The 25989-nt window shown below is 38.8% G+C and overlaps 1 protein-coding gene across 3 annotated transcripts in view; it reads right to left on the reverse strand.

Moving 5' to 3' along the window:
- The window catches only part of Dennd1b (DENN domain containing 1B), a 231217-nt gene that overhangs the window by 56543 nt on the left and 148685 nt on the right, over positions 1-25989 (reverse strand). For all 3 annotated transcript variants that reach the window (XR_009057142.1, XM_057769835.1, XM_057769834.1), the window contains one exon: positions 15236-15337. Coding sequence is in view for 2 of the 3 variants with exons in the window: in XM_057769835.1 (XP_057625818.1) it covers positions 15236-15337 (102 nt within the window). In the remaining variant the exon portion in view is untranslated. The remainder of the gene's footprint in view (positions 1-15235; positions 15338-25989) is intronic.

Genomic DNA, 25989 nt, shown 5'->3' on the forward strand with positions numbered 1-25989 from the left:
TCTGCGTCCAAGTCAGTATCTCCCTTTGCCTCATTTGCTGTTTTATTCTTTTAAAGACTGTTGAATACATGTTTGGTGTAGCTACTGTCTCTCATGCTTCACACGTCCAGTGTCACCTGGCGCTGCAAGAGCACAGAGTCATCAGTACGAGTAATGTGTGTGCTGCTCCCAGCTGCAAATCACATACCAAGAATAGCTAGCATGGAGAGTTATGACAATTTACTGTGTAGGTTAAAAGCTTTATAATCTCCCCAAATCTCTAGCTAACATAAAAGGAAACTATTTGGCTTCTGATCCATCCCTTTTATCAGACAGCTTACCAAGTCAGGAGAAGAGATCATGTCACAATAAACAGAAAGCTAAGATTCTCACAGACTTTCCATTTCAACACACTACAGAAGAGACTTCAAGCTTGGAACTGCAGACAACTCTCAGTATAGCAGTACAAGTTTTGAAGAGTTCTACCATATTCAACTTCACAGTTTCTTTCTTATATACTAAAATGCCACAATATTTTCAGGCCTATTCCATATAGTAGGCAGTTTTAGTTTCATTATTACTAAATACATATTCTAATACTAGATAGTAGGATACAGAAGTACTTAACATAAACTATACATAATCCATATCATTAAAGAGTCTATAACTCAAAAAAGTCAAACAAAAGAATAAATGTGATATGGCACAAATCCAAAACTGCTAAGAAGAGAGGGATTTGAAAGAAGGGAGGCCCAGTCAGAAAGGGGCACTAAGTCTTAAAGAGTGATCTGGGTAGTATCGACTAGACAGTGTATTTGGAGCAGAAGAGACAATAACACACATTCATCAGTGGTTTGTTCCTCGAGTGAGAATAAGCATCGATGGTTTCTTAGACCCATGGCATGTAATTCACAGTCACAACCACTGACAAGTTATTTAGCTGCTAGATTTTGCTTTAACCTCAGAAGTGTAGCCAGATTACACATGGTTATCTTGAATATTAAAGAAGATTAAAAGAAGCACTCGAACCCCATGGTGGTGGTGGCACATGCCTTTAACCCCAGCACTTGGGAGGCAGAGGCAATCAGATCTCTGTGAAGTTGAGGCCAGCCTTGTCTATAAAGCGAGTTCAAGACAGCCAAGACTGTTGCACAGAAAAACTAAAATCCTCTTCTGAAACCTCTTGACCAAGCCCCCCTCCAGTTCGAATCACCCTAGGCACCAAGGTCTTCCATGATTGAACTAGTATGGCCCATTAAGCGGTGCTTAATGCATTCCACTGCTTTCCTAACCCAAAGTACCAAAGTCCAAATTTCTTCAAACAAAAACATGGTCAGGCCTATCACAGCAATACCCTAGTCCCTGGTACCAATTTGTCTTAGTTGGGGTTTTTATTGCTTTGAAGAGAGACCATGACCAGTGAAAGTCTTATAAGGATTGAGGTGGTGGCTTACAGTTTCAGAAAGTTAGTCTATTATCATCATGGTAGGACATGGTATTGTGCAAGCAAACAAGGTACTGGAGCTGAGAGCCCCACATATTGATTAGCAGGTAACAGGAAGTGAACTGTCTCAATGAGAGAGGTTTGAGCATATACGAGACCTCAAAGTCTGCCTCCACAGGGTCACAGTACCTCCAACAAGACCGTACTTACTCCAACAAAGCCACATCTCCTAATAGTGCCACCCCCTTTGAGGGCCATTTTCCTTTAAGACACCTTAGGGGGAGACTTCAACAGACAAGTCATCCCCCCCAAAAAAAGGAACCAAAAGACTAAACTGGGAAATACTGGAACTAACAGGCTATAAACCAAATGAGCCTAAAAGATGCCTACAGAATATTTCACCCAAACACAAAACAATATACTTTCTTCTTAGAACCTCATAGAACTTTCTCCAAAAAAATGACCAGATATTTGGTCACAAAGTAAGGCTCAACAGATACAAGAAAACTGAAATAAGTCCCTGCATCCTATCTGACCAACACTGACTAAGCTGGATTTCAACAGTAACAGAAACAATAGCAAACATACAAATTCATGGAAACTGAACAGCTCTCTACTGAATGAAAAAGGAGTCAAAACAGTAATAAATAAATTAGACTTTCTAGACTGTAACGAAAATAAATACATACTATACCCAAACTTACAGGACGCCGTGAAAGTGGCACTGAGAGGAAAGTTCATAACACTAAGCGCCTATTAAACAGACTGGAGAAGTCTCATGCTAGGAACTTAATAGCTCACATGAAAGTTCTAGAACAAAATGAAGTAAGCACACCCAAGAGGCGTAGACAGCAAAAATAATCAAACTGAGGGTTGAGACGAATAAAATACAAAGAGAATAATAAAAAGATCAATGAGCTGGGCGTTGGTGGCACATTCCTTTAACCCCAGAACTTGGGAGGCAGAAACAGTTGGATCTCTGTGAGTTCGGGGTTAGTTTGGTCTACAAAGTGAGTTCCAGGGCAGGCTCCAAAACTACAGAGAAACTCTGTCTTGAAAAACCAAAAAGGAAAAAAAAAAAAAAAAAAAAAAGAATCAATGAGACAAAGAGTTGATTCTTTAAGAAAATCAACGTAATAGACAAAATGGTATCTAAATTAACTGAAAGACAGAGAAAGAATATCGAAATTAACAAAATCAGAAACTAAAAGGGGGACATAACAACAGACACTGAGGAAATTCAAAGAATCATTATAACATACTTCAAAAACTTATACTTTACAAATTTGGAAAAACTAAAAGAAATGGACAATTTTCTTGATAGAGATTACTTACTAAAGTTATATCAAGATCAGATAAATAATTTAAATAGAACTATGACCCATAAGGAAATAGAAGCAGTAATTAAAAGTGTCCCAACAACAACAAAAAAGTCCATGACCAGACAGTTTTAGTACAAAATTCTACCAGACTTTCAAAGAAAAGCTAACACCAATACTCAAATTATTCAACAAAATAGAAACCAAAAGAACACTGCCCAATTATTTGATGATACCAAAGTCATGCTGATACCTAAACCATACAAAGACTCAGCAAAGAAAAATAATTATAGTTCAGATTCTGTTATGAACATAGATGAGAAAATACTCAATAAAATACTTGCAAACTAAATCAAAGAACACATCCACCATAATCCACCATAATCAAGGAGGCTTCATTCCAGAGATGCAGGAATGGTTCAATATAATTTACCAAATAATCTGTCAATGTAATCAACCACAAAAGCCTGAACAGAAAAAAAAAAACAAAACCCACATGTTCATCAAATTAGATGAAGAAAAAGCCTTTGCAAAATCCAATACCTCTAAAAGACCTGACAATATCAGGGATACAAGGGACATACATAAACATCATAAAGGCAAGACACAGGAAGCTGATAGCCACAGAGTCAATACAATCAGCATCAAAATTCTAGCACAATTCTTTAGACTTTAAAAGAACAATTCTCAAATTCATAGGGAAATCAAAAAAAACTCAGGCTAGGTTATGCTGTTCTATACAATGAAAGCAGAGTTGAAGTGATCAGCTCTGATTTCAAGCTGTACTCCAGAGCTGTAGTAATAAAATCCACATGACAATGGTGTAAAACCAGACATGTTGATCAATGGAATTGAATTGTAGACCCAGACATAAATTCACACACCTATGGACACCTGATTTTTGGTAAAGAAGCCAGAAATACACACTAGATAAAACAAAAAAAATAAACAAAAAAGGACAGCATCTTCAACAAATGGTGCTGATCAAACTCGATATCTGCATGTAGAAGAATGCAAATAGATCGTTCCTATCACCCTGCACAAAACTCAAGTTCAAGTGGATCAAAAACCTCAACAACAATAAGAAAAACCAGACATACTGAATCTAGTAGAAAAGAAAGTGAAAAATATCCTTGAAAGCCACCAATAACAGGCACTGAGATACAATTAATAAATGGGACTTCATGAAACTAAAAAAGTTCTGTAAGACAAAGGACAACATCAATGGGAGAAAGTGGCAGCCAATAGAAGGGGAAAAGATTTTTATCAACTCCAAATCTGATAGAGTACTAATATTCAAAATATACAAAGAATTCAAGAAACTGGATATCAAAAAGCAATAATCTGCCAGCATTGGTAGCACACACCTTTAATCCTAGCATTTGGGAGGCAGAGGTGGGCAGATCTCTGTGAATTCAGGGACAGAGAGAGTGCCAGGACAAGCTCCAAAGCTACATAGATAAATCCTGTCTTGAAAAACAAACAAACAAATAATAATCCAGTTAAAATTTTGGGTACAGGTCTAAACAGGGGATTTTCAATAAAGCAATCTCAAAGGGCTAAGAAACACTTAAATGTTCAACATCCTTAGCCATCAGGGAAATGAAAAAAGCTATTTTGAGATTCTATCTTATACCTGTGAGAATGCCCAAGATCGGCAATACAAGTAACAGCTCATGCTGGTGAGGATGTCATCCTTTAAAAACCTTGTACTCCACAAAATGAACAATTTTCTTGAAAGATACCACCTACCTAACGAAGTTAAATCGAGATCAGATAAACAATAAATAGCCCTACAACCCCTAAGGGAATATAAGCAGTCATTAAAAGTGTCACAAACAAAAAAGCCCAAGGCCAAACAGTTTTTTTATTAAAAATTTCTCCCTCCTCCCTGCCTCCCTTTTCCCTCCCCCTCCCCCTACTCCCCACTCCCCTCTCCCTCCCTCTCCATCCAGTCCTAAGAACAGTCAGGGTTCCCTGCCCTGTGGGAAGTCCAAGGTGCCCCCCCCTCCATCCAGGTCTAGTGGAAGCTCACCAAGGCCAAACAGTTTTATCAGAGAATTCTACCAGACTGTCAAAGAAAAGTTAACATCAATACTCCTCAAATTATTCCACAAAAAATAAACAGAAGGAACATTTTCCAATTCATTGTATGAGTCCACAGTCACCATGATACTTAAATCAAACAAAACCTCAATAAAGAGAAGCACAGACCAATTTCTTTTATGAACATTGATACAAAAATACTCAAATACCTGCAAACCAAATCTAAGAACACATCAAAAAGATCATCCACCATAATCATTCCTAGAGATGAAGGGATGGTTCAACACATGAAAATCTGTCAATATAATCACAACATATACAAACTGAAAGGAAAAAAAACCCATATAATCATTTCATCAGATAATGAAAAGCCTTCAACAAAATCCAACACCACTTCATGATAAAAGCCCTGGAGAGATCAGGAATACAAGGGGCATGCCTAAACAATAAAGGTAATATACACCAAGCCGACAGCCAACACCAAATTAAATGGAGAGAAACTCAAAGCATTCCCTTTAAATCATAAACAAGACAAGGCTGTTCACTCTCCCTATATCTATTTAATATGGTACTTAAAATTCTAGCTGGAGCAATAAGACAACTAAAGGAGATCCAAGGGATACAAAATAGAAAGGAAGATGTCAAACTTTCACTAGTTGTAGATGATATGATAGTATATACAAGTGATGCCAAAAATTTTACCAGGAAACACCTACAGGTAATAAGCACCCTCAGTGAACTGGTTGGATACAATATTAATTTTTAAAAAATCAGCAGCCTTCTTATAATCAAATGATAAAGAGGCTAAGAAAGAAATCAGGGAAAAAACACCCTTCACAATAGCCACAAATAATAAAAAAAATCTTGGTGTAACTGTACTCAAGTAAATGAAAAACCTGTATGACAAGAACTTCCAGTCTTTTAAGAAATAAACTGGAGAAGATAACAGAAGATAGAAAGATCTCCCATCCTGGAGTGGGGAGGACCTTGGACTTCCCACAAGGCAGGGCACCTTGACTGCTCTTAGGAATGGAGAGGGAGGGGGAGAGGGGAGTGAGAGGGAAATGGGAGCAGGTGGAAATTTTAATAAATAAATAAATGAATGAATAAATAAATAGATCTCCCATCCTCATGGATCTGTGGTATTAACATAGTAAAATGGCCATCTTACCAATATCAATTTATTGATTCAATATAATCTCCATCAAAATCCCAACACAAATCTTTACAGACCTCAAAAGAAAAATAACTTCACAAGAAAATATAAAAAAAAACTCAGACTAGCTAAAGAAATCCTGTACAATAAAAGAACTTCTGGAGGTATCACCATCCTTTATTTCAAGCTCTATAAAGAGCTATAGTAATAAAAACCACAAGATATTGGCATAAAAACAGACATGTGAACCAATGAAATCGAATCAAAGACCCAGTTATAAATTCACACCCCTATGGGCATCCAATTTTAGATAAAGAAGCTAAAATTATACAATGGAAAAAAGAAAGCATCTTCAGCAAACAGTGCTGGTACAAGTGGATGTCTAGATGCAGAAGAATGCAAAGAGGTCCGTTATCTATCACTCTATACAAAACTCAAGCCCAAGTGAATCAAAGACTTCAACATAAATCCAGATACACTGGACTTGACAGAAAAGAAAGCGGGAAATAGCCTTGAAAAATTTGGCACAGGAGACAACTTCCTGAATAGAACACCAATAGCACAGGCACCACAGTTGGAATTTAATAAGTGTGTCCTCATGAAACTGAAAAGTTTCTGTGAGGCAAAGGATACCATCAATAAGACAAGACTATAATCTACAGAATGGGAAAATATCTTCATCAACCCTACATCTGACAAAAGGCTAATTTCCAAAATATAAAAGGAACTCAAGAAACTAGACATCCCCACACAAAATAATGCAATTGAAAACAGGGTACAGATCTAAACAGAGAATTCTCAACAAAGGACTCTCAAATGACCAGGAAGCATTCAACATAGTTAGTTATCAGGAAAATGAAAATCAAAATGACTCTAAGATTCCATCTTACACCTATCAGAACGTCTAAGATCAAAAACACGAGTGACAGCTAATGCTGGCGGGGATGTGGAGCAAATAGAATATTCCTCCATTGCTGATGGGCGTACAAATTTGTACAGTCACTTTGGAAATCAATAAGGATGCTTCTCAGAAAATTGGGACTTGATCTACCTCACAAGCCAGCTATGGCACTCTTGGACATGTACCCAAGGCTACTAAAGCACAGGACACTTACTCAACTATGGTCACAGTAGCTTTGTTTCTAACTGTCAGACCATGGAAACAATCTAGATGTCCCTCAACCAAAGAATGGATAAAGAAAATGTGTATCTATACAATGTAGTTTTACTCCATTAAAAGAAAGTGAAAGTATGAAATTTGCAGGCAGATGGATGGAACTAGAAAAAAAATCATCTGGAGTGAGGTAACCCAGATCCAGAAAGACAAATAAGGTATATACTCACTTGTAAGTGGAGATTAGCCACAAAGTAAAGGCTAACCACGCTACAATCCACAGACACAGAGAAGCTAAGTAACAATGAGGGCTCGGGTGGGAAGGGGTGCATGAATCTCCCTGAGAAGGAGAAATAGAATATACACTGCAGGTGGAACGGACAGGTGGGGGAACAGGAACAGGAAGGATCAGGTGGGAGAAGGATGGAAGGAGAGAATATTTGGAGAGACAACTGGAATTGGGCTGTACCTTGGGGACAAGCTAGAAACTTAGTGCAATGGAAATTCCCAGGAATCTATGAGAGTGACCCTAGCTAAGACTTCTAGCAATGTGTATACAGAGCCTGAATTGATCATCACTGTAACCAGGCAAGACTTTCAGGGGATGGTCTGTGTCCTAGTTAGGGTTGTCTATTGCTGTGAAGAGATAGCATGACCATGGCGACTCTAATAAAGAAAAACATTTAATTGCATGGCTTACAGTCTAGAGGGTCAGTTCATTATCATCATGTTGGGACATGGTGGCATGCAGACAGACATGGTGTTGGAGAGGTAGCTGTGAGTTCTATATCTTGCACAAGCAACAGGAAGTGATCTCTCTCATTGCATGTGGCCTGAAGGATATATGAGATTTTGCCTCCATGGTTAAACACTTCCTCCATCAAGGCCACACCTACTCCTCCTAATTGCGCCACTCACTTTGGGGGCCATTTTCTTTCAAACCACCACAAACTAGAACACACCAACCCAGCCATAAATCCTTTGCCCTACAATTTGTCCTACCTGCAAGATGTGTTGGGGTTAAGGTGGCTCAGAAATTGTGGGAGTTTACAATGACCTGTCCAGACTGAGACCCATGCCATGAGAGGGAGCCCCCTCTGACACTGCCTAGAAGGCCAGGACCCAGAGGCTGGATAGCTTAGAGATTTAGGATAGAACCCAATACGACTGGCAAAAACAAAGGAAAAAAGTCAATGATGATTCCTAATAATATTCTCCTATTCTCAAAGATTTGGTGCCTAGTCCAGCTGTCATCAGAAAGGCTTTTTCAACCAACTGATGGAAACAGATGCAGACCCACAGTCAAACATTAGGTGGAGCTCGGGGCGTCCTGCACAAAAGGGGGAAGAAGGATTATAGGAGCCAGAGCCACAAGAAAACTTAGAATCAGCTAACCTGCAGCACAGGAGCACACAGAGATTGAGCTAACAACCAGAGAGCTTGCCTAGGTCTGACCTAGGCCCTCTACATGTACATCACAGATGTGTAGCATGGCCTTCTTGTGGAACTCCTAATGGTGGGAGCAGGGACTGTCTCTGACTGTTTTGCTTGCTTTGGGGATCCTTTTTCTCATACTGAGTTGCTTCATTCAGCAACTTAATACAAAGGAAAATACCTAGAATTACTGTAACTAGATATGACATATTTGGTTGATATATAATATTAATAGTAGGCCTGCCCTTTTCTGAACAGAGACAGAGAAGAAATAGATGGGAGTGGGAGGGGGGAAGGTTAGCAGGAGACGGGGGAGGAACTGAGGTCAAGATGTAGTATATGAGAGAATAAAAAAAATACACAATGTTGTATTTTATAGGTGTTTTAGAAAAAAATACAGTAGATATTAGATAGTGACCTCCACACTCTTTTAAAAAGTACATGGTTTCTTGCACTGGCTCCACACAATACTGGCCCTGTAAACAATCCTGGAAAAGGAAGGGACTCTTGTGGCCCCACCTTCTACACACTGTTGATGGTTTTGGGAGAGCTATCTACATGTGGCTAAGCCCACTGTGCTCCAACAGATAGCTCGAAACGCATCATCATACAAATTATCCTAGTTAAGCTCGGTGAGACACAAACGGACAGATGTGAACACAGGAAAGGTTTGTGGACAGAAGGGGTGGGCCAAGGTGACAGACAGATGAAAGAGGGCTGTTGTGGCAGTGGACAGTGTGTGTGTGTGTGTGTGTGTGTACTTGTCTAAGAACAAATTGAACTAATAAAAAATGGACTCTATTCGGCAATAGGCAGGTACTTGTTATATAAAAAAGTTGAGTAAAATACATGTTTATATTAGTTTATGAAAGATGATGATTTCGGATGAGTGATAAAGGACAAGTTCTCAAGTGAAGCCTTCCCTGCTGTCTTCTTGCTTGGGTGAATTAGCAATTGGATTAGCCTACTGGGGGGTGGGAGGGGGTGTCTATATAAATTAGAGATCCTTTTCTAGTAGTCAGATTTTTTTTAACAAAAATGTACACTGCCAGTCAAGAGGGTCTATAAGCATGGAGAGGCCTTAAAGTTAAAGAATAAACTTGAATTTTAAGATTTAATATGCTAAGAGCAGCCATGATTCTAACCTTGTAAAGCACATAAACAAAAGAACTTTTTTACCACTAAATTTAGTAGTAAATAATACACAAAGAAAAATTTCCTTATTAGTACAGTATTAAATAAGGACAAGAGACTTAAGATAAGGCTTACTCCTCATAAATCTGTAACATACAAAAAAGGTGGTTATGTTAAAACTGTAGATTTGTAAGAATTATTTCTGGGATTCCGTCCAAATCTATTATCTAAACAGGAATTAATCCAAATGGAGCCCACCATCATCTATCTAAGCTATGTGTTTATTCCATAGTATCATGAAATATAAGACACAAAAGACATCTGAGGCTTAGAATTCAAGTTTAATTTGCCTCACAGATGTGGAACCAGACGCCCAGAGGGATTTACAAGTCATATGTCAGTGAAAACACAACCCATTAGAACCTAGGTTGGAGACATGACAAAAAAATGCCTCCATAAGATCCTTAGCAAAATTAAAATTGAATTTAAATAGTCAATAGTCAATGCTAATGATAAAGTAAAGCAGGTAGCAATTGATGCTTTGTTTTAGAAACTGCTTAGCTGCAAGCTAGGAGTGCAAGTGTGCAGATGCACACAGAGTGTTTCTGAGAGCTACTTTACAACATGGTTACCACAGTTAATGACAATTTACTATTTATTTCCAACTTGATGAGTAAATTTTATGTGTGCTCACTACCAAAAACTATGTTGGATTATAGTTAGCTACAGAATGTGGTCACCCCCCACTCTGTGTGTGGTTACCATTATGTGTCTAAGTGAATATGTGTCAAACTATCATAGGAATCCCTTCAACATTTAGTCACTGTAACTGTAGTTCCAAATCAAATATAAAATACTATGAAGTTGATGAAAAGGTTATCTGTGCCTCTGTTTCAGCTAGGGATTCTTTTGCTGTGATAAAATGCAATGGCCAAGAGCAACTTGAGGAAAGGCTTTATTTCATCTTACTGGGAAGTACTATAGGAGTCTTTTCTAGATAACACCGAGGACCATCAAGCCTAGAGGTGGCTATATTCACAATGTGATGAACCCTCCCACAACAACCACTAATTGAGAAAATACCCTATAGACCTGAATACAGCCCAATCTCATGGAGGCATTTTCCCAAGTGAGGCTCTCTCCTCTAACATGTTTGTAATTGACGAAAAAAATTGAGCAGAACAGCCTCTCTTTAAAGAAAGGACAACAATCTCTTCAGCTTCTCTTAGCATTCTTTATGGTCTTTGTCATATTTTTATCATATATCATAAATGTTTTGCTCATCTGGACATTATATAGCAGAACTCAGCAGACACACATGAAGCTTTCATGGTATTGCATTCCTGTCATGCATTTTCACTTATTCCTCTCCTTATTCCTCACGACAGTTCATTTACTCCTCTGCTGCAGTGTTCTATTACATTACAAATTATTCGTTTAAAAATTTCCCCAGGCTGGACAGATGGCGCCACAGTTAAATGCACTGCTGCTCTTTCAGAAGAGCCGGGTTCGGTTCCCAACATCCACTCTAGGGAAGCTCGCAATCTCCTAGCACTGCAGCTCTAGGGGATCGGACATCCTCTTCTAACACCTGTGGGCACTGCATGCATGGGCACGTAAAGTAAATCCCTTTCTCTTTCTCTATGGTTTTATAGTTGAAATATATTATGTGTGGATATAAATCTCTTCTTCTCTATTCAATTTGGATACACTTAACTACATAGATCAATAAAATGGAGTATTTCATTGGTTGAGGTATGATTCTTGCACCTACTGTCTAAGCTCTGTTTTCTTTCCTACCTATTGTAATTGCATGGGTGTGGACACTTTAATAATATACTCTACCGACCTTACCTATGGTTTGTCTCTGTGCACTGTATTTCTATTTCATATACTTCTTCAGTTCAAAAAGTCTCACTACACTTAGATCTAACCGACACATAAATCTGTTTCCTTTAAGTTCAATGATTATAGTCTTCTTTTGTTTTTGTTTTGGGCTTTTGTTACACCACCGTAATAGACTTTGAATTCTTAAAGCTGCTATTCATAAATATTTAAAGTTCATTTTTTCTTATTCTAATATGATCTCAGCGATAAATCTGTTTTCTTTAAGTTTAATGACTATATTCTTCTTTAATGGAATTTTGTTATACCGCTGTAATAGAATTTGCATTCTTTAAGGATGCTATTCCTTAATATTTTCAAAGCTCATTTTTCCTTATTCTAATACATAAATGTGGATATATTTTATTCTACTTCTGATGCTAACAACACTAAGACCCTCTGAGTCAGTGTCTACTTGTGAACCTGCTCACTGTCATTCATGCCTTATTTTCTTGTCTGTTCAATGATGTTAGGACTGAGCTTACCTTAAAACTTTATGAAACAGACAAGGGCAGCCCTGTCTTTTATTTTAGGTCAAATTTTTATCTAGTACCCCCACCAAGATTTCCAGGGAAATGAATGCTGGTCTTTATGTTTTAGCTGCTGCTTTTTAGATTCCTTCAGTAAATCAGTTTTCTGGCTCTATCCTGCCATATTGCCAGAAATAAGTTCACATTAATTATTTCATTAAAATTATTAAAAAAAAAACCCTACATGTTACTGCTGTCGATACAAGTAGTGCTAATTTGGAAACATAATTATTGCCAAGAAAGGCCCTGAATATTTTTAGATACCTAACAGATACAAATTCCTTATGATGGCAGCTATCCCCTGTACCAAGGACATACTGTTCTGTTCTCTCCACCCTGACATTAATTTTTTTCAGGGCCATCTTCAAGTATTGCCTCCCTCCCTCCCTCCTTCCCTCCCTCCCTCCCTCCCTCCCTCCCTCCCTCCCTCCCTCCCTCCCTCCCGCTCTCGCTCTCGCTCTCTCTCTGTTTTTCTTTTTCAAGACTGAGCTTCTCTGTGAAACAGTCCTGGCTGTCCTGGAACTCGGTCCATAGTTCAGGCTGGCCTCAAACTCAAAGATCCACCTGCCTCTGCCTAGCAAGTGATGGGACTAAAGGCATGTGCCACCAAAGCCCAGCCAAGTATTGCATTCTCGAGACAAAACATGATACAATTTCTAAATAACATATTTGTCAATGTTACTTTTTAAGACATAAAATGGTATGAATTCTAGATCATGGTTCATTTATCTGTATAAAATTAGTCAAGTTGTCTTTATGATGGTTCTACTGCCAATGACCATTTTCATTTCCATGTTAAGCATTTTTAAAGATCTTACTGCCTTCAGTTTATGATTGTGAGTCAGTGTGAGGTATGCCACATGTGTGGGCTGTCTGAGGAGTTCAGAGGGGCTTCAGATTCCCAGGAGCTGAAGTTACAGCAGTTAGGAGAGCTGACTAGCATGATGCTGTATGAACAACAGCAACCATTTTAACAGTGAGCCTGCTTTTCAGCCCCACACATACAGAATTTCTGACCAAATATATTTTCATGACAATAATGCATATGTTTATATTTTGTAAATGTAAGTTCTTTAAGAATGAGGCAGGTTAAAATTTGCTGAGCAGTTAGCAAGTTGTTCTCATAAACTTCTTCACAATTCTGTGAAATTCATGGTAATATTTCTATTTTCTAGAAAAGAAAATATGTACTTATGACAAGATTAAGATTAAACCAACTATACATGACTGTTAAAACAATGCTTTTAAAATAAACAGAATGCTTTAAAACAAAATTTATTATGCTATCTTAACTTCAATGAATCTACAGACCCTCATAGTCAAAAGGAAGCACCAGTGAGAGACCCTCAGGGAGGGAACTCCCACTGAATCCCAAGCCCAATAAAATCTGACCCTCACAACGCATTTGAATTATATTCTATTGTGTGTATCACACACACACAGTGAATATGTAAAAGTCAAAAAAAAAATTTGTAGGCATTGGTTCTCTCCTTCTATCCTGTGTGTCCTAGAGATAGAACTCGGGCTGTAAGGTATGAGGGCAAGAATATTTACCCCGAGTCATTTCAATAGTCCACAACTCATTCTAAAGAATGGAATGTGGTATAGATTCTTTGTAGATTAAAATACACACACACACACACAAAAGGCAGTCACAACTTACATATACATTATATGATTTGGGGACTCAGGGTTATGGTCTAGCATTTAATTTAGTATCAGCTTGGAAACAACAAGCAACAGAGAGCTTAAAGGCACAAGCTCATCTCAGGAAATTCACACAACACTGTCATATACACCACTCCTTAAGGTAAAACCTCACTATTTAGAAGACAGGTCTATTACCACAGAGCATACTCTGTATTCACAGATTATTTTTTAAGTTGTCAAACTATAAATAGTAATAATTCATCATTAAACTGCTTTCTTAATTTGAATGTCATTTTAAATTCTATGCCATTTCACAGTTTTTTTAGTCTTCTATCTCCTCAAAGGCACTGCACACTTGAATCCTAGCCGTGAACTGTTTACAACATGGTGTGGGTGAGAGTAAATGCTATACTCACAGAGCTAGCATCATTCTTAAAATTGTGTGTGGAATAAGAAAATCAATGAGTAATAATTAAATTTATATCATGTAACCAGAAATGAAGACAACATAATGTAAGAGACTTGTGACCACACAGTATAAACATAAACCACTGCCCAAGGCTGTAGAGATAGTTCAGCATTTAGAAGCACTTTCTGCTCTTGCAGGGGGTGAGGGTTCAGTACCTTGGATCCATAGGGGATCTGACCTCCCCTGGGTTTCTAAGGGCTCCTTTAATACATAAACTCATATAATCATACACATATAAACACTGAGAGAGGGAGGGAGGGTGGTGGGTAGAGGGAGAGAGAGAAGGGAGGCATGTGCCTGTAATCCCAGCACTTGAGAGACTTGGGCGAGCAGATCTGTTTGAGTTCAAGGACAACCAGGTTTGCTTATCATGTTCCAGGTCAGCAAAGGCTACACCGTGAGACCCTATCACAAAAAACAAAAGACCCAGTGTCCCTGAACTAAAATATCTGAATTCTGATGTCAATCTTTACTATTCTGAAATAGCAATTAGATCCCCTAAACAAAACACAAGACATACACTATAATTATAAACTGAATTACACTGTGATGATCTCGGTCTATTCAGCATGCTGGTCCACTTTTGCGAAGTATAGCCTTCCTTAATGCATACCTGAGCTTATCAGCTTTTCCTGAGACATTTGAAACATTTTCCTTTCATTTTTGAGATCATAATATACTTACATCATTTCTCCTTCCCTTTCATTCTTCCAAACCCTCCCATAGGCCCCTCCTTGCCCTCTTTCAAATTCACAGCCTCTTTTTTCATTAACTGTTGCTGCATATATATGTGTGTATGAATATACACATATCCTGTTCAGTCTGTCCAGTGTTACTCATCTATGACTTCAGGGATGACCTTTGGTACTGGATACAATTGTGCTCCCCTCTCAGCAGTCCTCAGCATTTCAACAGTACTTACAAAACAAAGAGAACTTCCTGATTCAGAAAAGGCTTCTCTCAGGACACAGATTTTTTTATTTGGATGCAGACTCAGGGTGGCAGAAGTATGTTGAATGGCAGTGTTGTCTGTACAGACCACTGCGTTGTGCTGTGCTATACGGGCCCACTCTCACCTGTTTAAACAGCTGAAGGTTAGCTGCAGTCTCCAGGAACTGTCTCATCACACTGGAGCGGTGCCTCACAAAGCTCTCCTCACAGAAGGTGATGGGCTCACCCTAGACAGAGACAAAGATTGTTGGGACATCAATAAAAGGTCACAGAGCACTAGTCTTTTAGCAGACACATTGAGGGTCACTGGGGGACATGAGATACAAAATCAATAAACCAACCCTACCAGTGGCCCAGGTTACTAGGAATAGCCCTGTACTGGAAATCCTGTGCAACAGGTCCCTGAAACTCTTAAAACTGCTTAAATTCACCACCTCAGAAAAGGGTAAATTCCCTAAATGCAAAGACCTGACACTGTTAGATTGAATTTTAAATTCAAAAATATCATGAAACTTGTATAAGTCTACAATCCCTTTTCCTGATGATTAGACAATATGGGTGTTTGGTTACATATGTGTATGCTTGACGCGTTTGGAAGTCAGAGAAGGCCATCAGCTACCCTGGATCCAGAGTAACAGATGGTGTGAGCCATCATGTGCATGCTGGGAACTGAAAATGGGCCCTCTGCAAGAGAAGTCAGTGCTCTTACCCACTGAGCCATTTCTCCAGCCCCAACAACGTGCTTGCTGTAAAGTCTGTTGCCTGAGTTTGCCACCTATATTATTCTTGATCATTGGCTGGTTTTCAAATAATGGAAGTTTTTTTTTTTTAATTGCCTTCTCTTAATGATTGCAAATGCAATTTGACTCAATATTCTGTGGTCAGTTGCACTTGGTAATGGTCTTTATATTAAGCAAACACATCTGGGAAGTGTCTGATGGGTACTCTACAGAGGCCTCCTTCTCTTCGTCAACCAGGACTTCACTTTACAGCCTAAGACTGAACTAGCTCCAGCTACTCCATACGGCTACAGTCATCACTTGTTGGTTGATTTCTCCCAGTGCTGATCCCCCAACACTTTAGCAGTCCACTGGTCTACCTGAGATATATACAGATAAGTGGTGATATCTCATGATCAAAATAAAAGTGGAGACTAATGACAATTCATTCACTAGAATAAGATTTGTACAATCCTTATGTTGTAGTACAGAATTAAAAAGCATACTGGAATACTGAAAAACTATCAACTATAATTCAATTGTTAAAGAGACTCGGAGCTCTTATTATAGGATTCTATAAGGAAAATGCTCGAAATTGGCCCTGGCATAGATAAAAGTATGAATTCTTTTACATCGAGATTGAATTGAACTGCATGAAAAAAGGAACTTTGGTTGGGATCTTTATGTAAAATTTTACTTGTGTGTTCTATGTGTGCACCTGTGAGGTAAGAAAGAGATGCTGGGCTATCAGGCGTCTTCATCTATTGCTTTTCACCTTATTTTTGAGACAAACTCTCTCAGTGAACCTGGAGATCACTGATCTCCATGCGTCCCAAGTCTTCTACCCCAGGCTAGCATGATAGGTACAGCACACCCAAATTTTGACTGAATGCTGAGGATCTGAACTCAGGTCCTTCTGCTTGTACAGAAAACTCTTTACCCTCAAGGAGTCATCAACCATAATGTGCTTGCCTTGTCACAGATCATAATAGGAATAATCATGATAGCCTGGAACTTTCAAAATGATTATCCAAAATAGAAACATTTTGATTTTGACAATATTTTACATGTATAGATGTAGGCCTGCATGTATGTATGGCTACTATTGTGAATATTGCCTGCTGAGAGCAACAGAATGCATTCAAGGCCCATGAATTGGAGGTGCAGGTGGCTGTAAGCCACCATGTGAGTATCTGGAACCAAACCCTGGTCCTCTGCAAGACAACAAGTGCGCTTAGTTGTTGAGCCATCTCAACAGCCCCTAAGATGCTTTCCTTTAGAGGCTGTCATCTGTCTGCACATCACCACTGTGAGGAAGTCATCACCGAAGGTACTGGCTGCACTCCTGTCACTTTTCTGGGCATAGTACATGGGTGGACACAGTGTACTATGTGCTAAGGGCTACACCTGAAATGGCATCATGATACTCAGGGGTTGGAATACTTCATCCTCAAATGGTAATACTGTTTTGGGAGGAGTTAGAACCAGTGGGGTCCATAGCCTAGCTGCAGAGGGAACTGTAGGCAGGGTCCCAAAATGGAATTTTCCTTTAATTCTTGTCAAGCTCAGTGTTTGCTTCTCTGCTTCCAGTACACATCGCTACAGCCATGACTCACTTTGTCTTTCCAGCCATACTGGTTTGAAAGTAGGAGCCAAAAATCTTTGCTTTCTCAAGTTCTTCTCTCAGATTGTTTCACAACAGTGTTTAATGTAATAAACACAAAAAAAATCAGAAGTGAGAAGTTGAGTCTTTGATGTGATAACCATGACTATATGGCTCTTAGGCCTTCAGAGCTCATTTGTAGGAGGAATGTTGAAGAGTTGGTGCTATGGGTTACAGAAGCCCTAGAACGCTATAAGCAGACTTTAATGGGTGATTCTGGTGGGAGTTTGGGAAAACCAGAATGTGAAAAAAAGACAGAGAATAATGATTATATTCAAGAAATTCCAAAGATGAATAATGACTCTATCAGGGATTGTGCCAGAGCCCAATGATGCCATTTCTGGCAAATCCTCTAAAGACTGCATGCATATGTCCTAAGAACTTGGACTGACTTGCAGGGCAGAAGAAATTTTAAAACAGTACAGAATACAGGATGTAGCATGGTTATTATTCAGTGTTTTGGGCTAAGTTTATACTGAAAATTCTGAGCAAAACACAGAGCACAAAATGTAAACAACATATAAGCTGACAAGGATTTAGATCAGGAGGTAGGTACTTGCCTAGCATATACTGAAAGCCTCGGTTCAGTCTCCCCAGCACTACATAAACTGGGTGTGGTGGTATATCCCTACAATCTCAGCACTTGGGAGGAAGATGCTGGAGGATCAGAGTTCAGAGTGGTAGAAGGCATGAAGGTTCTTTTGCTGACAGGTAAGGAGTAGGAGAACGAGGAATGTTAAACACACAGGGATGCTGTGGTGGTTTGAATAGGTATGGCTCACACAGACTCATGTGTTTACAAAGGAAGTAGTACTACTAGGAGATATGTCCTTGTTGAAACGGATGTGGCCTTGTTGGAGTTATGGGTGGCTTTGGAGGAAGTGTGTCACTGTGGAGTCAGGCTTTGAGGTCTCATATATGTTCAAGCCACGCATAAAGAGATAGTTTTTCCTTCTGATGCCTGCAGATCAAGATATACAAGTCTTAGCTCTTTTCCAGCACCATGTCTGTCTGCATGCCACCATGTCCCACCATGATGATAATGGACTGAACCTCAGAAACTGTAAGCCAGCCCCAATTAATTGTTTTCCATTCTAAGAGATGTGGGGGTCATAGTGTCTCTTCATAGCGATAGAAACCCTAACTAAGACAGATGTTTCTTCAAAGAGAGAAGCATACAACCTGTTTTCTACCAGAAGGCTGGGACCAAAAGTGGGCAATAGCCTGGAGACATTTGCACTATATAGCCAAGCCCAGATTCTCTCCCAGATGCTTATAATGAGCTTGCTTTCCTCAGACAAGCTATAAAACCTATCTTGATAGACGACGATGTCACATGTAGTAAACAAAGAGTTTCACTGTGGTCATGTCTTCAGCTTTGGTGTGTACATAGAATTGAGTTGATTATCATCAGGAAACTTTTCACCAAACTGTGTTTTGATTAAATACGCCTAATTTAAATTACTCAGGGTCAAATTCCCAAAGTCCAAACCAGTACTAGCTGTTGGGTCAAGATGAGCCAAGCTGCCTTCTTGCGTCCTGCAGATCATTACTGTGATTGCTATGGAGGTTACACAGACACACACACTATTCTTCCCCCTCAGCCCCTACCCCCACCGCATGGTATCATCTTTGGCTATATATTGATTTTTGAGGCCAGGCTGTGCTGAGGAGCCTTTCTTGAGAAGGGGAGAGATGAAAGGAGGAGAGGGGAGGATAGGAGAGGAGAGGGCAGGTCAGGGCAAGGGAGGTGAGGCAAAAGATCAAGAGCAAGTGCATGCTGCGCATAGGGACACTGAAAATAAGACTTCACCTATCAAAGGATACAAACTCATTTGAAAAACTTTCATTTAGGAAGAGAGTGTCTGAAAATCGAATGCCCAAACACAGAATGCTCCTATAGGGCATCTTGCCCAACGTCATCTAGGAAATTGTTTGCCAGGTTCAGTCAGATGGGCACTCAGTGATCACTGTAGCAATGGCTCATAGGACCCCAGACATCTCTTATGCTGGCAGGAGAACTGGTGTCAGTCACAAGGTGCTGAGTATAAAGACAGGAGAAATGTAAAAATTACGGGTATGGAGGCTTAAACCACTCACTGCAAGAAAACAATCAGTAAAGACAGACAATTTGCAGCAGAGTTGGATTCACTGTAGCCTAGGATGCAATGGAGTCTAGGGTGTAGATGTCAAGAATATAGGGTTTTTTTTTTCTAGGAAGAGATACAGGTACTGACAGGAAATGATACTAGAGAAGCTGAGTGTGTTGAAAGCAATAGATACACAGAGATGGGACTACCCTGCACTGGAGACCAGGTAATGTCAATACTAGCCCACACATGTCAGACCTGGAGCTTCAGGTTAGTGGTCACCCTGCTGGATTCTGTCTTTCTTTGGTTCAGAATTTCCCTACAGTCATTCTTCCACTTTGGAATGGGAACATTTTTTTTTTTTTTTCTGTTTAGTACAATGGGTCATGCCTAACAGTTTAGAGACTTTGAAATTTTGACTTTTGGATAATCTTCAGACTGGTAAGACCATAAGAACTCAGAAGCTATATTAAGTGTTTGGTACGTCATCAAGCAGCTGAAAACTCTGGGGGCAATCAGCAACATGATCTAATCTAATCAAATCAAATCGAATTGAATCTAATCTAATCTGTTTGAGTACTTGATCCTCAGCTGGGAAAGGATTACATAAAGTTATGGACTCTTTGGGATCTGAGACCCAGCTAGCAGGAATGGTCCAGAGTAGACTATGTGGGTTTTCTTTGTTTGATTCAGGTTCAGCTCTTTACTTATTTACAAACTGTCAGGAGTCTTTGCTACATGCATCCTTTTCATGAATTCTACCACTTACTTCCCGCCAGGCCTGTCTGTGCTAAAATAAATTTTTCTTTGATAAGTTGCTTCTGTGTTTTATTTTGTCATAGGACAAACAGTAAGTAATACCCTGTGCAAACAGCACACAAAGTAGAACTATTTTTTTTCTCAAAAAATAAAAAAAAAAACCTAAAAGCACTAATACTTCAACCTGCATGAAAGTATAAAGTACCTTGGTCAGGATTCAAACCCAGATCATATGATTCCCAGGCATTGTGAATTTAACAATTTTCTTTATATCATACAGTGTAGAAGTTCTAGATCATATATTTGCATTCTTAAAAAATAGCTAACTTGTGGCTGACTAAAATAAAAGAAAAAACTAAATATCTGTTACTATGTGTAAATCTCTTTACTATAACTATGTTTAGTTCTATGTTTTCCTCTATAAGGAAGAGCAAGAACAATTAATGTTTCAATTATACATGCATGCTATTTACAAGACACACGGTAGAGACCATAAGGTAATTAGAATTGCTTCTCAGACATCTTCCGTGCTTATTATCCAAAACAGGTTACATTTTAGAAAAGCTTACATATAAATTTAGTGTTTTTGTAGGAATACCTAAGTTATCCTGCTGGAAATTCCTTCAGAATCCACCTCTAAGTAAGGATCAAAATACTATCTCTACCTCCTTGACATTTGTCAGATTTTGGCATCTGGTCAACCTTGATGCTATTCAACTGGAGTAATTTCTTCTTTCTTCAATAAGGATATGAGAGTCATACGTATCTCTCATATCATTCAATTCTGATCTAACATGACATTAACAGCTGTGGTGGTTTGAAATAAAATTGACTCCAAAGGAAGGATGACCTTGTTGGAGGAAGTATATTACTGTTAGGGTGGGTTTGAGGTCTCCTTTGCTCAAGCTTCCCTCAGTGTGACCATCAGTCAACTTCCTGCAAGATATAGGACTCTCTGCTATTAGCACCACATCTGCCTGTCCTGATAATAATGGACTAAACCTCTGAAATTTTACAAGCAAGCCACCCCAATTAAATATTTTCTTTATGACAGTTGCTGTAGTCATGTGTCTCTTTACAGCAATAAAAACCCTAACCAAGACACCATCAAATATGAACTTCCTCATGGAAAAGTCTGCTGGATACTATGGACCTGTAGATTGAAGATAGGTACCCCAATGATACAGAAGAACTCTGGATGACTGTCCAAGCAGTGAGCTGTCTCTGTCAATTCTAGGTTTTAGAAGTTGCTTACAATGTACTTCCTATTTACTTGGGTAATATTATATCCTTCTGGAGTTTTTGATGGAGTTGAAGAATACATAGTTATAGTTTTCCTTAGTTAGGATGAAAGATAAAGTAGATACAAATATTATAACTGTAATTCTTGCTTGATACCTGTTTTGTTGTATGTAATTTTATTAAAGTTAAAACCTTCCTTTTTATTTAAACAGAAAAAGGGAAATGATGTAGGAAGTCCTTCTGTATATGTGTTGCTTTTATTGGTTAATGAATAAAGAAAGTGTCTTGGACCTGCACAGAGCAGAATAGAGATAGGTGGTAAAACTAAACTGAATGCAGGGGAAAGAAGGCTGAGTAAGGAGAAGCCATGTAACCCCACAGGAGACAGACATCGGAATTTTACTCCTTAAGTCACAGCTTCTTGGTGATCCACAGATTAATGGAGATGGGTTAATTTAAGATATGAGTTAGCCAGAAATACGCTTAAGTTATTGGCCAAAGAGTATTGCAAATAATATGGTTTCTGTGTGATTATTTTGGGGCTGAGCTGCCAGGAACAAACAAGCAGCCTCCTACAACAAAAGCTACTTGCAATTAATACATATTTGCAAAAGAAAAGTTAGTTTTCATCCCTGGGTATATTAACCACACCTTAGAATAGGTTCTATGCCCAGCAGTAGATGGCCAAAATGAAACAAACTCAATGGCTGCAGACTCATTTGTTTCACAGTACAGTGCTATGTTTGGAGCTTGCTTTTGGTTTTTGGGTGTTTTTGTATTCCTGTTGCTTAAAGACAAAGAAAGGGCATAGAGTTGTGTATGTGTTGGGGGAGATCTGAGAGGATCTGGGGGAGCAGAATGTGTAATCAGAATACAATATATAATTTTTTCATTAACATAGATAGATATAGAAGGGGTGGGAGTGGAGGCAGAGAAAGCCAGGCCTACAGCTCACAATGCCTATCCAAAGGATTTACTTCCTTTAGCTTGGTGCCCCTTTCCTAACATTCCCATTGTCTTATAATTGACTTCATAATACTACACCATAAGCTAGAGAGCAGGTAGTCGAATAGCTGATGGGTGATATTTAAGGTTCAAACTGTAATCGTCTAGTCTACCCCTCATAGGTTCACAGCATCTCATAATAAAAGGTGTAGTCAGTCAGTCCAACTTCAAAGTTCTCCTTCTTGTTAGTTTCAAATTTGTTCAAAAGACCAATGTTGTTTTCTATGTCTACAGGCAATCTAACTGTGAGTCCATATAGTATGTGAAATGTACAACTTCACCGCAAATATTTGTATTCCAAACGTGAGAGAGTGCACAATTTCAAACAGAGTCACATTCAAAATCTCAGGACACGAGCAAAATAGAGGCAGATTTTTGTCAGAATGAAACATGAATGGTCTATAGTGCAATTCTCAGTAAAAATCCTTTTGTTTTTGAAATATCAAAAGGCTGGCCTTCAGTATACGCATTTCTGTTAGCATTCTGGTCTTTTGCACTCCCACAAGAATGAGCCATTAATCTTCTATATTAGCAGAGGAGATTTCTCTACCTCACATATTCAAATCTGTACTCATTCTGACAAAAAAACAAACAAACAAACAAAAAAAAAAACCACTGCCAGAATGGGCACAGTCGGGTACATCCCAGCAAAGACCCCACTTCACAGTCCTAGTTATCTGTGCAAGTTAGACACACAGGAACAAAAGCCTTCTCTTATAAAAGATTGTCCATAAAAATAGAAAAGACAGTTGAATTAGATATGCAAATACCCAAGTGGGAATAAAAGAAACATGAATTTTTTTTTTTTAAAAAAAAGCACTTCTAAAGACAAAGAAATTTAAAGAAAAATGAAAAAACAAGGAAATATGACACCTCCAATAGAACATAATAATTCTCTGGAAATAGGTGAAAAATGTGCAATAAATAAAAAAAAATGCCTGAAAAGCAATTCAAAAAAAGTACCTCAAAGAGAAGACACACAAATATGGAAAAAGATAGAGTGAAGTAACAGAATGAGTGATGTAACAGAGAAAGTTAAAAAGATTAAAAATTACAAGAAGTCACAGAAATCTTAGAGCTAAAAGTATCACTTAAAGTTTTATAAAACAGTGCAAGCAGAAGAAAAGGATTATAAATTTGAGAATAGGTACTTTGAAATAAGTCAGATAAAAAGACAAGGGAATTAATTATAAGAAAGAAAGCCTGGAAGAAACATGGAAAACTATTATCCAAGCAAATATCTCACAAGAGCTCTAATTGGAAGTAAATACATAAAAATCCTAAAAAACTATTTAATGAAATAATAGACTTGAAAACTACAAGGTCTAAAATATGCAAGTGCATCCTAATACAGGACACCACATGACCAGGACCACAGGGATACTAGGACAAGAACTCAAAGGTACATTAGTTTCAACATCAAAATCAATAATAAAAGAAGAATTATAAAATTAAGAGAAAGGTAATGACATATGTAGATTTATTAGACTAACATCAGATTTATTACATACTAGCTGCAGGAGAACTGTATGGCCATAGCATTGCTAAACAACAACAACAACAACAACAACACACACACACCACTACCAATCACGAACACTGTAGCACTTTCCTTATATATAAAGGAAAACAAAATCCTCTCCTATTTGTCCAAGTGATTACTCTTTTTTTTTTTATTTTATTTTTTTTTTTATTCTTTTTTAATTAAAATTTCCACCTGCTCCCCGTTTCCCATTTCCCTCCCCTCCTCCCAAATATTGCCCCCTCCCCCCACTTCCCTCCCCCTATTCCCACTCCTCTTCTCCTCCCCCTACACCATTCCCCCTCCCTCTTGATACTGAAGAGCAGTCCAAATTCTCTGCCCTGCGGGAAGACGAAGGTCTTCTGTCTACTTCCAGGAAGGTGAGCATCTAAACAGGCTAAGCTCCCACAAAGCCAGTTCATGTATTAGGATCGAAACCTAGTGCCATTGTCCTTGGCTTCTCATCTGCCTTCATTGTCCGCCATGCTCAGAGAGTCCGGAATCAACCCATGCTTATTCAGTCCCAGACCAGCTAGCCTTGGTGGGCTCCCAATAAATCAGATACTCTTTTATTGAAAAGTCCATCCATGCATTATAACATACTTTGATCAAATCTGCCCCTACTTCCTCTCCTCAAATTCTCCCCATTCTATCCCTGTGACTTTTTCCACCCCAAAATTCATATGCCCTGGCTTGCGTGTTCTCTCTTTCTCCCTCTCTCACTGCCTCCTTCCCTCCCTACCATCCTCCCACACCCTCTTTCTGTCTCATGCACTGAGTCTACTTAGTGTTGCCAGTATCTCTGTGGATGCAGGTTCATCTATTACAGCCCGAGTAGTACCTGCCCTGGCCCCCACCTCTGAATCCACTTAGTTCTGCTAGTGTGAACACTGGATTCTCAGTTCCAGATGGGATTTCATGAGACTTTCACCATTCGTGCTGCTCTGTTGGCTGGATTAATCATGTGCAGGTATTATAAATACAGTCCTAACGACTGTGACTCCATGTGTGCACGGGTGTTAGACTGCATGCTCACACCACAGCAATAAGCAAGCAGAGAAACAAGCAGCAATGCTAGTGCTCAGCTGGCTTCCTCCTTTTTCCTTAGGACAGGACCCCAGTGACCAGAGGGTGGTAAACACTTTCAGGATGGGTCTTCCCCTTTGTTTAGTCCATTCAAGAAAAGCTTCCACAAACACACCAAAAAGTATGCCTTGCTAGCTCTTTCTTAATCTGATCAAGTTGACAAAATCAACTATCCTACAAATAAACATTCCTAAACCATTGGAGACAGTGTCTTGTTTATGTAATCCTGGCTACTGGCCTAGAACATTGTATAGACCAAGTTAGTCTCAAACTAGAGGTGATCCTCTGCCTCTTCAGGGCTGGGATTACAGGAATGTACCACTGCCCCCAGGCTTCGATCATAAAAATTTTAAAAAGTAATGTCTAATCAAAAAATCATAATTATTCAAACTTGTCGGAGTGTTCGTCCTTTCCAACTGTGCTCTATTAGACACACCAAATATATTTATGAAAAGAGATAAGATCGTGAAGTAATTACAACTTCTATATTTGGTCTTTCTTTATTTTATATCTAACAAAATTTTTCAAAGAGAACGGTCAAATATATAAATGACCAAATAAGGCCTAACATAAAAATAAGCAAGTGAACACTTTTAATAAATTATGTACTGGGTAATATATAAAGATAATATCTACAGTGGTTTGAATGTGAATGGTCCCAAAGGCTCATATGTGAATACTTGTTCCCCAGTTGGTAGAACTGTTTGGGAAGGATTGGAATGTACGGTCTTGTTAGGGAAGGTGTGTCACATGAGGAGGGTTGAGAGGTTTCAAAAGAATCGTATAATTCCCT

The sequence above is a fragment of the Chionomys nivalis genome, chromosome 5 (assembly GCF_950005125.1).
Source record: "Chionomys nivalis chromosome 5, mChiNiv1.1, whole genome shotgun sequence".
NCBI lineage: Eukaryota > Metazoa > Chordata > Mammalia > Rodentia > Cricetidae > Chionomys > Chionomys nivalis.